We start from the raw sequence: 16,762 nt of genomic DNA on the forward strand, positions 1-16,762 counted from the left end.
AAATATTTAGAAATCACATTTCTGACAAAGGGCTTTCATTCTGAAAGTATAAAGAACTCTGAAAACTCAACAATAAGAAACAATCACCTCAATTTTTTTAAATGGGCAAAGGATCTAAACAGACACTTCACCAAATAAGGTATATGTATAGAAAATAAGTATATGAAAAGATGCTCAAAATTCTTAGCTATTAGGGAAAAACCAAAATGAGATACCACCACGTACCTATTGAAGAGCTTAAAAAAGAAAAAAAAAAAAAAATCCCAGACAATACCAAGTGCTGACAAGGACGCAGAGCAACTGGAACTCTCAAACATTGCTGATAAGAATGCAAAATAGCACACTCAACATGGAAATCAGTTTGACAGCATCTTAAGTTTAACATACACTTGCCATCTGACCCAGAAATCCCATTCCTAGGTAGTTACTGAAAAGAAATAAAAATTTGCTCTCACAAAGCTTATATGCTATTATTTATAAGAGCTGTGTTCATAATTGCTAGAACCTGGAAACACAGATGTCCTTCAAAGATACTGCGTGATTTTCAAGGATAGGTCAGAAAAGGCAATAACACAGCTTCTACCCAGCTCTCTCTTGGCAAGCTCACCCACGGAACCCAGTTGCCTTGCTGTGAGGAAGTCCAGGCCACACGGAAAGGCCAGGCCGCATACAGGTTTCACAACAGACAGCTAGTATCTAACCATAAGACATATGAAAGAGGAAGACTTCACTGCAACTCACAATTGTTCTTGCAGTGGGCCATTAAGTTTGGGGTGGTTGTTACACAGCAATAGACAACAGAACACTTAGTATCTAGAAATAAGTCTCGAAAGTTACACTAAGGAAGCATGCCTGCATGTAAGGTAGCCACAGAAAAGCTTTTAAGCAGAGAAATGTTTCGAAAGTTAATTTCTGCAATGTCCCTAGGAGGTATCAGAGGCAAAGTAACAATCTCTGCAAGGCAGGCAGAATGTATCAGAGATGCAAAAGAAGTCTAAAGCAGCAGGTGTGTTTAGGGGCTAGAACAAAAGCCAAGGCAAAATAGAGAATTTTTCCCAAATTAATTTATAGATTTAATGCAATCTCAGCCAAAATATGCATACTTTTATAAGAAAACTACAAAGAAACACAAGAACTATTGGGATAATTATTTTAACTGGGTGGTAGAGGGGGAGAAGGAGGGAACTGTGATTAAAATTGATACATGTAAGCCTTCTAAGGAGAGGCAATAGCCTATTTCTTTACCTAAATGGTGGACATAGTGGTTGAATTTACAATTATTTGCATCCTGGTACATCTCTATACACTTTTCTCTAAGGAGACAAATACAAGGATGGTCTTAGCAGCATTGTTCATAAAAGGCAATAAGCTAACCAAAATGTTTGATCAACATCCAGTAAAATGAATTAAGTTGTGAAATGTTTATATAGTACACTATAAAACAGAAACAAAAGTGAATAAACTAAAGCTACACACATCAACATGTAAAACCTCTATTTCTTAGATACTTAACACCTCTCAATCTGGCTGCAATATGCAGAGAATGAGGAGCTTTAAGTCTACAAAGACCAAATGCCCAGGAAGTACTTCCACAAACACTTATGTAAAAGGCAAGGTCTAAACTGAGTGACATTCAGGACTCCTAGAATTCATTACTCTCTGGGCAGCAAGCCACCGTGACAGCTAGAACAAACATGGAGACCAAGGACCAGGGAGACCAAGGCTTGCATGCAACAAATAATTCTGCATACAATAAAAAAAAAAAACTATGGAGCCAGTAATAATCAAAACTCTGATGAGGTCCCATTTAAATAGAAAATATATAAGATAGTACATAACTAAGTTCATTTCTGAGAGTTCATTTTCCCAGATGGCTTTCTTAGGACACAATAATAAGTGAGCACATAAACAAATCTTGGATAAATATTCAGTTTGACACTCACATGGGCTTCCCTACTGCTGTGTTTATACCACCTCATGGCAAAGAACTACCTGGATTTCTCCAGTGGAGTTTATATTAACGAGGACCAGCCCTTACTCATGTGTTCACTAAGTGCCACTGTGGTTATATTACACAAGTAGAAAGGTTTCTAAACATCAGCCATTATCTTATTGACTGATTTTCTCATGGTGAGAAGTGGGAACAGCTTTTTACCATCAGTCCATGACATTTATTGTCCATCCCACTTTGTCTTGCTTTGACGTCCTAAGAAAATCTTAATTACAATATGACCTTTGATCTGAAGAGGAAAGTTAGCCTTACAGAGTTACAAGAGATTAGGGAACCCTCTCATGAGTCTTAGCAACATGGCAACATAGCACCCTCCTGTCCATTTCCATATGTCACTTCTACCATTTCCTTAAAATGGGAGCAAAATATATTTTAAGACTCCAAACCCTGAGAAAGAAAGTACAGCATTAACATCTCTTCGAGCCATATGGCATAATCATTTGTTACACAACACTGAAGAGAGATGCGACAGTCAACATTCACTAATATTTTTACTGATAAATTTATTACACACAGTTTTTTGTTTTTGTCTTTAATCTAATCACTGGTCATAAGTTGTAATAAAAGTTGGGATCCTTATTTCTTATTTCAGTTGACACTTCTGAATAATCCAAACCTTCCCTTACAACTCAAAAGAATCATTTATTTTCCTTATATCTTTCTGTAAGAAACAGCCATCATAAAACTGATAAAATAAGAACATCATAGAAAAGATGCCTCTGGAAAGCCAAAATTTTCTGTAATGTAGGGATTTTGTAACTTTAATTTTTTTTTTTCCAATTCAGAAACTTGTCACATTATACAGTTATTCATTTAAAAAGAGGACAAAACTTTTAGGATATAGAAATAGCAACCATTTATGTGAACATTTTTGCATACTATCACAGAATGGTTTAAAATACGTTAACCCATATAGTCTCCACAATAACTGGGGGTGGGGGGTGTTACCATTATCCCATTTTACAGATGAAGACTCTCAAGGCACAGGAAGGCTACATAACCTACCTATGGCCACAAAGTTAGCTGAGATATAGCCAGGATTCAAACCCAGCCACTGTGACTCAGGGGCCCACGTCTTAACCACTGGGCTAGAATCTCACTAATGACTAACCTGACTTATTTTTTTTTTTTTTCTATTATCTAAGATGTATTCTGAAGTGATTTCTCAAATAACAATTGTATAGTACTCTTGTTTCCAAACATTAAAAATAAACTGCTAATATGTGGGGCTATTTTAAGAAGTTAAAATGTAAAAACTAAGAAATTAACAAGAAATTTAGAGTCTAGATCTCTTGCCAAATTCTTTGCTAGTCTAGATTCTAGATAACCTATTATTAAACTGAGTTCTGACCTCATCTTTCTGATCTGTGTGATTTCATAAGAATTTAATTTAATTTTCCCAGTTACTATTTCCAGGCCAAATTTCCCTTCTTATTCCCTTTACGCCACCTGCCATCTTCCTGAAATTGTAAAAACACTGTGACTTTTAAACAGACAGTGTGAAATCTGCCAGGAAAGTGTTAAAGAACAAAAATAATTGACAGATTTGAAGGATGTCTAGCAAGCCCCACAATCTACAATGTGGAGAAAGCACAAATATAGAGAGCAATAATAATTCAATGAACAACATCATGATTATTTTTAGTCTATCCACATACCACAGGAGTGAAGATTTCCCCCTAACAAATCTTATAAACATTTAAAGGCTCAAAAGAGGTGTTTTCTGCAAGAGCGTACAGTCTTGCTAATCTTCATGCTCTGTGCTTGCACACAATGCAACACGACTTGTGGCAAGGCTGGGAAAACTCAGAGTCACAGCATTATCATCTTCCTGACAGTCACTGACAGCCTTTCTAGGGACAGTTTGGTCTTTTCTCTGTTATTTCTACTTTGAAAATGGAAGTTGGAGATCTTTAAAAAGTTTAAAATGTCATAAATTAGCTAGTCCTTTCTGGTATCCTAACTCATACAGAGACACGTCCTGTGTATTATGAAATTACTAGTTGGACCCACTCACCAACTGTGTGAAGGATGTGACTACCTGAAACAGATGAGGACATTCCCAGAGGTCTAAAAAGCGTGGTTTCTAAATTTTTTGATCATTTATTCCTAACACCAAAGTATTTTGAACATCCCTCCCTCCAAAAAAATTCCTTTATCTATAAATCATATACATGTGCTATTGTACTAACATATTAGGCTCAGTATAAAACATGCACACACAGAAATAAAATGGATAAGAAAAAATAAACAAAAAAGTTCTCCTATTAGCTTCACATTCCCCAACATATCTTCATCTTATTCACCCCACTGATTACATCTCACCCAGAATGGAGATCGCTATGCTACAGAACAATGATTTAGAGAAATATTCAGGAACGGAAACAGAAACCAATGCTGTGCACACCTGATTCCACACTCCAAACAGTATTTCTTCCTTTTTAAACGAGCACGGGAATAAAAAAATCGAGCTTTGATAAGGAAAGAATTACACTCGTGCCCTTAGGACATCCTTGTCGAACATAATCCACACTCAGAACTCTTTCCTGTTAATATCACACCCAAAAATGTCACCTTGATGAGTAAGAAATATGACAACACAAAAGCATGAGTCTACTGGTTGGGCTCTCATGAGCCAAGTTTAAACTCAATGATGCATGTTCTTGAGTCTTTGAAGGATTGATGAAATTAGCTCCTCCTAAAAATCTTCCGGAAACAAGAGAAATCAATGTACTTAAAGCTATATATTCTCTTCTCCTTGGAACCATTACCTATAACCTCTTAATTCCCTGCCACTCCAAATTACAGTGTAATTACATTTTTAACATGTCAGCTCACAGACCTTCAGGAGATCCCATGAGAAATTTATAAAGCCTTTTTCAATCTATGCTTCCTTTTGGCCCACTGATACTGAAACAAGAACAAATTGAAAGAATATACTTTAATAAAATTTTGAAACCTATAAATAACGAGTGAGTGAGCATTTCTCCAAGTACTTTCTAATTACTATTCTCCAGGGACTAACTGGATGGATCTAGCATAACCACTGTCATCCTCATACCTAAATGCTTATTCGGCAAGAAAGAGTGCTAGGTCCAACATTCAGTTCTGATAGAGCCATAGTAAATAAATAAAGAAAAGGAAACATTATTGCAGAATTTAAGTTGCTTGTAAATGTACCTTGAAGCACCAGATAGGTGGCAGAATATACAGAAACAGGAAGGCTATTCTATCATGAGGGGTGAACTCATGCTGGATGACTGATAAGCCCTGGGATGATGCACCTATCTCTCCATTCCTCAGTTCATGAGGCTAAACAGATCACAAGATATAAGGGTCATAGTATCCTAATGCTGGGCCTATCTCGGAAGAAGAGCAGATCCAAGGCAAATTGGAGGGGTAAGAACATTAATAGGGTCTCTGTGATAAGAACTGTGACAAAGGAACTACCCTCTTGCCACACCTGTGCCTGCTTCTAAAACCATCTGCCATGTGTGTGATGGGGTCACACACACAGGTTGTTGTTCCCTCCATCTCTGTGTTTCAGTTGAGCAGGCTGCCAAAGCCCTATTTAGTCCTGCCTGTTCCCAGACCTGTAACGATAACATCAGTGCATGACCCAAATCTCCCACTTTGGATCTAAACTAGCCCTGGACAAAATGGTAGTTATGAACTTGTAGGTAAATTAAAAAAACAATGACATGGGTGAATAAACTAAAAGAAACACATGAACTATACAACAATCCAGACAGGATTTAGCCATGGGTTGGAGCAAAATGGGGTTAAGAATGCCATTAAAGCAATAATTGGCAGCCTAAGTACAGGGGAGAAAGTATTCCAGTAATCTGATGGGCTTTCTCAAAATAATCCCTCAACTTCCCAGGATTCTGATTTGCTTCCCTAGAGCAGATCAGTTTCCCTTGACAATCCTTTATTCTGGGACAATGGTTTGACTGAGAGTATCACATCATACAGCATGAGCAAGACAGACACAGACCAGTCCTCACTGAATTTCCATTCCCATGGCACTAATGGCTTTTACGGCTATTAAGAATGAACATTTCTAACTATGATGACTAAATACAATGGTGAGAAGAAGTGGAATGAAAAAGTAAAGCTTTGAATGATTGCCAACCAGGAGAGTGTTCTTATTAACTCTATGAAATGGGTATGGCCTTCTAGAAGGAAGTTTGGCTGTTAATATCAAGTTCGAATATCTACATACAAATGCATGCAGAATCTTATTTTAATAAATGCAAATTGTAAACAAGATTACTTACTTGTATCTGAATTATGCTCAAATAGAGATAACATGGGAAAGTATTGCCATAGTGAGAAAATTCATGTGTACATATGAGAACTGTTGCCCATGTCTGCTAACTATTAAGTAACTCGAGCTCAATGCACAGCCCCATTTAATGTCTCCTCTTACAACTCCAATTTGTCTAATCCCTCCATCCTCTTTTCTATTACTCACACCTGAATAAGAAAAATACCAGAAGAAATATTGGAAAAATTTTGTAAAAACCTCTCAGATTTAGAGAATGATCTACATCATGCTCAGATTACGCCACAATGAATCCTTCCAGACAACTGTACTATTTAAATGCAGACTGATTCCTTCATGGATAAGCATGTTCACGTGTCTGCTACATAGAAATGTTCACCCAATAAAATGCTATGAATCCATTAGCAAAATACTATTTAAAAAGGCCATCTAAGAGAACTGAGAATACCCTTTTTCTGTAGAAGCTGGCTCTAATTTTAATAGGAAGAACCACGGGAAAAAATTAAATTCTCAAGAAAGAAGGGATAAACAGGGTCAGGCACAGTGGCTTACGCACTCTGAGAGGCCAAGGAGAGAGGATTGCTTGAGCTCGGGAGTTCCAGACCAACCTTAGCAACAGTGGGACCCCATCTCTACTAAAAATAGAAAAATTAGCCAGGTGTCATGGTGTGTGCCCATAGTCCCAGCTACTTGGGAGGCTGAGGCAAGAGGATTGCTTGAGACCATGGCTTTGAGGTTGCAGTGAGCTCAGATGACACCACTGTATTCTACCAAGAGCAACAGAGCAAGACTCTGTCTCCAAAAGTTCAAAAAAAAAAAAAAACAAGAAGAAGGGCTAAACACGGAAGATTAAAGTAATTAAGGCACAGCTCTGAGAAAAAGTCAAGGTATTTAGGCATTAGTAGGAGAGATGTTACCTAGAGCAGTGATCCTTGTATTTTATAGATTGAACCCACTATAGTAAAACAAAATTTTTTTTACAAGAATCACCTAATTTTAATATTCATTTATTACATTCTAAATATTAGTAATATTTATACATATTATAAAACAAAAAATTTTAAAATGAGTCAATAATAAATATAAGTTCTAATGCTTTTCTGTAGCTCATCTTGGATTTTCCCTTGGGTATATACACTTTACTTTAGAGGACACTGATCTATAGCAAGGTTAGCAAACTACAGCCCACAATGCCTATTTGTGCAAATATTGAAACACAGCCTCACTCATTCATTCACATTTCTTCCAGGACTCTTTTCAAGCTACTATGGTAGAGTTGTATAATTGCAACAACCACCGTCTGGCTCATAAAGTCTAAAATAGTTACTCTCTAGCTGTTGACAAAATTTTCCTACTCCTGGTCTAGAATCTCAATAATGAAAAAATTCCTTTTAATCCCTTATTAAGCAAGAAAAGCAGATGACTTTGGTCTATCCCATTAATGCAGTGTTTACTGATGAACTGAAAATTCTCCAGCTAAGGAATTATTAGTAAAACCATTTGCAGGAAAATTCTAAAAGTTTTGACAAAGTTTCTTGATTTTGGATACCATGCTCATATTTCAGGTAACTATACTCAGTGGCTTCTTTAAATAATAGTTTCCCTTTGCCGACAGATTAACAACGAAATGCAGCACATTGAATCAGCTGAAAGTTTAGCCCTCACTCCATGCATAAACTATTAATATTAATGGTATAAAAACCATTAAAGGTATAACAAACCGTGTATAAAAAACACCTCAGGTTGCCCTGTGGTGTCTTCACTCCGTTGGTCAGATGTTCTCCAAGCATGGTCCATGGACTCTTGGGGGACCCTGAAATCCATTCAGGGGTTCACAAGATCAAAACCATTTTCATAATAACACTAAAACAAATTTGTCCTTTCACTGCGTTAACATTTGCATGTAAAGTGCAAAAGCAATGGTGGGAAAACCTGCCGGCTCCCAGCACAAACCAGGGCAGCAGCCTTCGCTGCCATACACTCACTGTGTTCTTTTTTAAACAAATGTCAATTTCATTCTGGAATGTCCTTGATGAAGCAGTAAAAATTACTCATTTTATTAAATCTTGGCCCCTGAGTATATGTCTTTTAATATTACATATAACAAAATGGAAAATATGTACAAAATGCTTCCTCTATATACCAAAGTGAAAATTGTCTCAATGTAAAGTATTTGTAATAATTGAAGTTATAAGCAGAACTTGCTTTTTTTTTTCATGGAATAACATAAAAAAAATGACAGAGTATGGTTATTGAGATTTGGAATTAGGTAGACATTCCCCTCTAAAATGTTAAGAAGTGAGGGCCGGGCGCGGTGGCTCACGCCTGTAATCCTAGCACTCTGGGAGGCCGAGGTGGGTGGATTGTTTGAGCTCAGGAGTTCGAGACCAGCCTGAGCAAGAGCGAGACCCCATCTCTACTAAAAATAGAAAGAAATTATATGGACAGCTAAAAATATATATAGAAAAAATTAGCCGGGCATGGTGGTGCATGCCTGTAGTCCCAGCTACTCGGGAGGCTGAGACAGAAGGATTGCTTGAGCTCAGGAGTTTGAGGTTGCTGTGAGCTAGGCTGACGCCACGGCACTCACTCTAGCCTGGGCAACAGAGTGAGACTCTGTCTCGAAAAAAAAAAAAAAAGAAGTGAGCTAGTCACTTCAAGAAAGTCACCCAATAGTATTTTTTACCAATAGTAAGATTACCTCTTTCAAGAAAAAATTTGAATTATGGAAAATTTTTATCTGCTACTATGAGCTAGATAGCTTTGCACTATTTAAGACTATTCTGATAAAATCAGTTTCATAGTTAACAAATGTCTTTTTTTTTTTTGGCTACTATACAACTGCAAATATTTGGAGACTATGTATAACTCAGTTAACCAATATTTTCTAAATTACCAATGCACAATGCTACAAAATCACGTATGGATGAGACCCATTCAAAGTACAAGACACATTAAATGGATTTTAATATAACAAAATACAAAAAAGTTCGTTGATATGGTTTCCAATTCTACATTGCAACTAATCCTTAAGAAACTATCACTTGTTGAGTTGCCATGAAGTATCAAAGAATATCCATAGTTATCTGAAAAGGCTATTAAAAATGTTCTCTTTTCTAACTACACATCTATGTAAAGCTGGATTTTCTTTACATACTTCATTCGAAACAACATGTCACAGCAGACTGAATGCAGAAGTAGAGATAAGAATTCAATTATCTTCTATTAAGTCAAACATTAAAGAGAGCCACAAAAAGTTAAACTGATGTCACGCTTCTTGCTGATTTATTTTTGTTTTGAAAAATTCAGTTATTTTTCACTAAAATGGTATCTGTGTCAGCATGCAATGGTTTATGAATGCTATGCTTTTAATTAATAAATGCTTTGAATTTTAATTTAATATGGTAAATACTAATAGAGATGACCCACATAAATAAAATATCAATCATTGGAATGTACAGGAGTACTGGGACAAAAAACACCGAGACCAGATAATGCAGGTCTACGTACTTTTCCTATCGTATTCTACAGGCTATTTTCTTTTTTATTGGAAAATACTTACGAAGTAAAATATTTCCCTTTTTTCCTCAGTTTACTTTTTTATGAACCACACAGGAAGCATCTTGCCTAAATTTGAGAGTATGAAGTCCCTCACATATTAGAAGAAGGAGAATAGCTTTAAGCAGGAGAAAATTACCTGCTCTCACAAAAAGAAGTAAATCCAACCTTAAGAACTGGAGGTTTGAGGCACAGTAGCCACAACTACAGACACAGCTGAGCCTGCTTCACCAACCTCCCTCGACCCAGACTGTGCAAAGAGGAGGCATACCCATCTAGTACACTATTTCCTTGCCCAATTCAACTGGCTAGAACTCCTCAGGGACCCCACTGGATTTCCTGCTAGATAAGTGGAAAAATAATCTGAAATGGTGTTTTGGGGGGCAAGATGCTGGGGCTAAGATGAGGTATGGGCAACAACAACCCTCTATGACATTCCAGTTCTCCAAATGGCACAAAAGGTACTGCTAGAATCTCAGATTTCCCTTTCAATTCCAAACAGAGTAAAAAGATTTATTGAGCTGGGATTCGTCACAGTGGGACTGGTATCTGCCCACCTACAAGTAGCAGCATATCTAGGACTGAAGAGATTGAGAAAGGCCAGGATAAATATTACCAGAAAAGGCATGGTGGAGGGGAGCCAAGGCTTGACTTAGTCAGGAGCTAAATAAATTTTCCAGGTCTACTCTTGCTAAGAGATGCAGGAACCAAATGAAGCTTTTCTCTGGAGCTTTCATCACACTCACACAAGCAACAGCCCAAAATACATTCAAGTGAAAATCTTAAAACCTAAAAATTTCTCAAATAACTTGTAACAGGTTTCATGACTTCATTATCATTATCACAAGGCAGATGTTGGCAAAGCGATTTTCAGCAATATATGCATATATATCCTAGCAATGCCCAATTCATAAACAAATTGTGAACTAAAAGTCATTTGTTAGGATTTCAGTAAAAAATTTTATCCCCCAAACATGTTATAAATGGCAATTAGGTAAAACAACACTACATTTTATATATAGGGTAGAGTAAATAGACTTCTATAGGCTGGTATAAGAGCTGCTTCTATGGTGAAATTGAGCACATACTGGATTTTAGGTACACACGTCCACCTTGACAAGCCATCTGTAGTGATGAATATATTTGAGACTATTACTTGAAAGGCAATATCTAGGGATTCTTAGATTCTTCTGATTCCCCTTATAAAATGATTCTCTGGAGATAATGCATAGTTCAAAGTGCCAACAGAGAACTGCAGCTCTGAAAAAAAAAATTTGGATTAGCAGAAAGGAAAGAAAGAAGTAGCTTACCTGTGGTCAAGATGACTAAAGTCTTGTAAGTTCAATTCCCTGGTGTCTTGTGTCAGATAAATTGTATCCACATCCTATTTGAAATATAATGCAGTCACATAATTAGTCCATGTAAATGATTAAGGAAGAGAGATGCAAAGGGAATTAAACAAGGACAAAGGTAGACTATTTATGTAATTTGAGAATCAAAGATTTTAAGCAAAAAAAAAAAAAAAAAATTGATGGGGAAAAAAAAGAAAAATAAGCTAGCCAAATATTAGAATATTCTCTAGGAGTTGTGTGCGTGTGTGTGTGTGTGTGTGTGCACACGCGCATACATGCACACAGATATATTTACCCATTGTACTTCTTCCCTGTATGAAAATCCAAGCCAGTCACAAACACAGGCATACATCTGAGAAAATCCACCTGAAATACACGACAGAAACATTGATGGGGTTTTTGGCAAAATGATTTTTAAATTAAAATTTAAAAGCTTAAATATGGCCAGTGTTAACAGCGCTGATTATGCTTTTCCCTTTTGGGGGGAAAACAGCAAAGATTCTCCTCCCTGTTCTATAGTAAGTACACAGCAGGATGTAATACAGCTTAAATACAGGACTTTGTCCACTAAATCTAAAGTCTGGGCGCTGCTAATTACACCTTAAAACTAATTGTACCTTTACAGTAGCACACTAGGAATAGACTTAACTTCCTGGCACAGGGAAATCCATCCAGCCATTTACATTTTGGTCTTAAAATGCACACTCACCACAGGGGCCCTGCTCGGCCACCGTCTGGCTGTCCCACAGAGCCTGGAGACTGGCCAGGCGCTCAGATGGCTCCACGGACACTTTTTTCATGATTCTCCTGTAAGATCAACAAAACAACAAATTTTACAAACCAAGTTTTTTGAGTTGCACATAGAAATATGTTTTGTCAAATGTCTTTTTTGTAAACAAAGATGAGTGTCACTTCAATTTTAGGAAATATAATTCTATTTTTTGAGCACTAAGAAGCTGAAAATCTATAGGAACTTAAAAACCAACCCCTTTATTTAACTTTCCTTTGTAGGTGAAAGATATTTAGCAATATAAATAGTCTCTATGTTATTGTTTTATAACATTAGAATTTGTTGGAATAGTTAGAAAATACTGTGTTCTACTTGAGTTATTAGATTATGTATATGCCAAATATAAATTGCTAATTTTCAAAGAATTAAAGTAAAAAATCTTCTGTCCTTCCATAATGCCCCGATCAAATGTCCATCAGGAAATCGATCATTTCATACTGGAATAGTTGTTCCTTTTACTCTCTCATCCCCTGGGCTATGCTTCCTCTAGGGCAGAGAACATGTGCGGCTCCTCCCAAACCCCATCCTCCTCCTCGGAACGTCACAAAGTTCCTGCCTACATACGCAGAGGAAGGACAAAGTAGTTGTCAAAAAAGTGCAGCCCACCACCCCAAAATTTCATTATTCATAGAACTCACAAAATAAGGCAACCTCTCCCATTAGGGTTATTGTGAGAAAGAAAAAAAATAATGCCTGTAAAGTTATTATAACAATCCCTGGTAAAGTCTCAATAAATGTCAGCTGATGCTGTTGTAGTTATCATATAGTGATCACTTAAATAGTTTGTGAATTCACTAATTAACTCAAAACATTTTTATTAAAGGTCTACAGAATGACAAGACCCATCACTGGGTATTAGGCATGCGATCACAATCAAAAAGAGATGCTTCCCCTGCCCTCACAAAGCCAGTGGTCTATTATGAGAAACAGACATATAAATAGGCAATAGGGGAGGAGGACTACTAACACGAGGGAAGCACAGGGTGGAATGGAGGGCAAAGTTGAGGCACGTAGGATTATTTTCTGGTGGAGGAAAGGCGCAGAGAGCTTGGAGATGCTCTTTGGTACACAGTATGTCTATGCTACGATCTGGGAGGACAAAAAGAGATTCAGGTGAAGCAGGAGTGAGGCGGAGGGGGACAGGGGCCCACAAGGTGTTTCAGATAAAGGGACAGCAAATCCCTGGACGTGAGAAAGCACATTCTTATCAGAAACTAAATACAGCTCAAAATAGTTAGCAAATAATGTGACAGGGAAAGGAGTAACAGAGGAATCTGAGTAGCTAAGCAGGAACCAGGCCATGGCGAGCCCTACAGATCAAAGTCTCTAGATTTTATTCTTAGGCCAATGAGGGGCCATGATGGACTATGTATTAATAACAGGAGTGTGAGATGATTAGATAGGCACTGTTAACAAATATCTGTCTGAATGGGGCAAAACTGTGAAACAAGGAGAGAAATACAGGTTAAGAAATAACAAAGAACTTTCCAGGACTGTTAAGAGCCCAGCTAAGAGGGAAGATCATGAATTTTTGGTGGTGCAGGGCTGAATAGCTGGGGGGGGGTTCTCCTGCAGCCCTCAGAAGCCCAACTGTGTGTGGAGGAGGGCAGCTGGCTTGCTGCAGGTTGCAGGATTGCCAGGAGAGTGTGCCAGGAAAACAGTGGGGACAGAAGGAGTGGAGAATATTGACAAGGCCTACCTGAAGTCATGGGCGCTGTGGGCTGAGCGGTTAGGAAGGAAGAGAAGGCAGGAAGGGGATGAAGGGACAGGAGGAAGCAAAAGCATCCCCAGCCTGGAGGCCCGGAAAAAGTCCAAATGCTTCCAAGGGACAGAGAGTGAAAGGCTGTAGTCAGAGGGATGCCAAATAGTGATTTCCTCATGGGAAAAGCTGTTCAGGAGATGCTAAACTCTAGGATGTGACCACAAAGGCAAGTGGATAAAGTAGAGTAAAGGTAAAGAACATGAGCTGGGAAGAAAGGTGCTGGTAGAACAGTCACCCAGAACCATGACACGACTTGGGTACAAGGTGGTAAAACAAACATTTTAAGTCAAATTGAACATATTTTAATCTTTGCTAATGATTTAAAAGCACTCTGCTAAGTATAATGCTCGCAGTCATCGTTACGAACTTCAATCATCTTGTAGAGACTAGAAGAAAAGAATCTCAGTTAAATCCATTTTCCAAATAGATGGATTCCAGCTAAATTATGCAAGAGCCTGACACTTTGCCTGGTCGGCTTATTCTACTCATGGAGATAACTTAAAATACATATCAAAGCATTTAAATACAAACATTCCATTAGCACTGAAAATACTCCTCATACTAATTTGTCATTTTTATGATCAAGACGTAATCAGGTACGGGCATACTTCATTTTATTCTATTTTGCTTTATTGTACTTCATAGGTATTGTGTTTTTTATCAGTTGGAGATTTGTGGCAACCCTGCACCAGGCAAGTCTATCAGTGCCATTTTTCCAACAGCAAGTGCTCACTTTGTGTCTCTTTTGGTAATTTTCGCAATATTTCTAACTATTTTGTTATTATTATATCTGTCATGGTCATCTGTGATCAGTGATCTCTGATGTTACTACTGTAATTGTTCTAGGGTGCCACAAATCACAACCACATTAGACAGTGAACCCAATTGATAAATGGTGTGTGTGTTCCGCCTCTTCCACCAACAGGCCCTTCCCTATTCTCTCCTTGGGCCTCCCTATTTCCTGAGACATAACGATATTGCAATTAAGGCCTTTAATAACCCTAAAATAGCCTCTAAGTATTCAAATAAAGGAAGAGTCACAGGTCACTCACTTTAAACCAAAAGCTAGAAATGATTAAGCTTAGAGAAGAAAGCATGTCAAAAGCTGAGATATGGCAAATCAAAACCACAATGAGATATCACTTAACTCCAGTGAGAACGGCCTTTATCAAAAAGTCCCAAAACTATACATGTTGGCGTGGGTGTGGAGAGACCGGTACTCTCATACACTGCTGGTGGGACTGTAAACTAGTGCAGCCCCTGTGGAAAGCAATGTGGAGATACCTTAAACAGATTCAAGTAGACCTACCATTCGATCCAGCAATCCCATTACTGGGCATCTACCCAGAAGAACAAAAGTCATTCTATAAAAAAGACACCTGCACCCGAATGTTTATAGCAGCACAATTCACAATCGCAAAGATGTGGAAACAACCCAAATGCCCATCGATTCATGAATGGATTAGCAAAATGTGGTATATGTATACCATGGAATATTATTCAGCTATTAGAAATGATGGCAATATGGCATCTCTTTGGTTCTCCTGGAGAGAGCTGGAACCCATTCTATTAAGTGAAGTATCCCAAGAATGGAAAAACAAGCACCACATGTACTCACCAGCAAACTGGTTTCCCTGAGTGCACATTTGGGATTCACACCAATTGGGTATTGGACAGAGGTCGGGGCTGGGTGGAAGGGATGGGTGTATACCTACTTGATGAGTGCAATGCGCACTGCCTGGGGAATGGACACGTTTGAAGTTCTCTCTGGGGGGGATGGGGTGGGGGGAGGGGAGGGGTGCACACCTACATGATGAGAGTGATGTGCACTGTCTAGGGAATGGACACAACTAAAGCTCAGACTCGGGGGGATGGGGAGGCATGGGCAATGTATATAGCCTGATCTTTTGTACCCCCTTAATGAGCTGAAAAACAAACAAAAAATAAAAAAAAAATAAAAAAATAAAAAAGCTGAGATATGGTGAAAACTAGGCCTCTTGCAACAGCAACAAAAAAATCAAGTTGTGAATGCAAAAGGAAAATTCTTCAAAGAAATTAAAAGTGCTACTCTAGTGAACACACAAGTCAGAAGAAAGCAAAACAGCCTTATTGCTAATATGGAGAAAGTTTTAGTGGTCTAGATAGAAGATTTGAATGGGCCACAACATTCCCTAAGCCAAAATCTAATTCATAGCAAGACCCTAACTCTCTTCAATTCTATGAAGGCTGAGTGAGGTAAGGAAGCTACAGAAGAAAAGTTGGATGCCAGGAGAGGCTGGTTCATAAGGTTTAAGGAAATAAACCACCTCCATAACATAAAAGTACAAGGTGAAGCAGCTAGTGCCAATGTAGAATCTAGAGTAAGTTATCCAGACGATGTAGCTAAGATTATTGATAAAGGTGGCTACACTAAATAATAGATTTTCAATGGAGACAAAACTGCCTTCTATTGGAAGGAGATGGCTAAAATTTAGGACTTTCATTGCTAGGCAGGAGAAGTTAATGACTAGCTTCAAAGTTTCAAAGGACAGGCTGACTCTCTTGTTAGCTGGTGACTCTAAGTTGAAGCCAATGCTCATTTATCATTCTAAAAATCCTAGGGCCCTTAAGAATTATGCTAAATCTACTTTGCCTGTGTTCTATCAATGGAACAACAAAGCCTAGATGACAGCACATCTGTTTACAGCATGGTTTACTGAGTATTTTAAGCCCAGGGTTGGTTGAGACCTACTGCTCAGAAAAAAAGAGTCCTTTCAAAATATTACTGTTCATTGACAATGCACCCGGTCACCTAAGAGCTCTGATGGAGATGTAAAGGAGATGAATGTTTTCATGCCTGCTAACACAACATCCATTCTGCAGCCCATGGATACAGGAGTAATTTCTACTTTCAAGTCTTATTATTTAAGAAATACATTTCATAAGGCTATCGCTGCCATAAACAGTAATTCCTCTCATGGATCTGGGTAAAGTAAATTAAAAACCTTCTCGAAAGGCTTCA

At 38.0% G+C, this 16,762-nt stretch overlaps 1 protein-coding gene across 2 annotated transcripts in view; it reads right to left on the reverse strand.

The window, feature by feature from the left end:
- Positions 1–16,762, reverse strand: part of CARMIL1 (capping protein regulator and myosin 1 linker 1) — a 304,319-nt gene that overhangs the window by 143,777 nt on the left and 143,780 nt on the right. For both annotated transcript variants that reach the window (XM_069493053.1, XM_069493052.1), the window contains exons 6-8: positions 11,919–12,016; positions 11,505–11,575; positions 11,168–11,241 (exon numbers count right to left, since the gene is read on the reverse strand). In XM_069493053.1, the coding sequence (XP_069349154.1) occupies positions 11,168–11,241; positions 11,505–11,575; positions 11,919–12,016 (243 nt within the window). The remainder of the gene's footprint in view (positions 1–11,167; positions 11,242–11,504; positions 11,576–11,918; positions 12,017–16,762) is intronic.

The sequence above is a fragment of the Eulemur rufifrons genome, chromosome 18 (assembly GCF_041146395.1).
Source record: "Eulemur rufifrons isolate Redbay chromosome 18, OSU_ERuf_1, whole genome shotgun sequence".
Taxonomy (NCBI): Eukaryota; Metazoa; Chordata; class Mammalia; order Primates; family Lemuridae; genus Eulemur; species Eulemur rufifrons.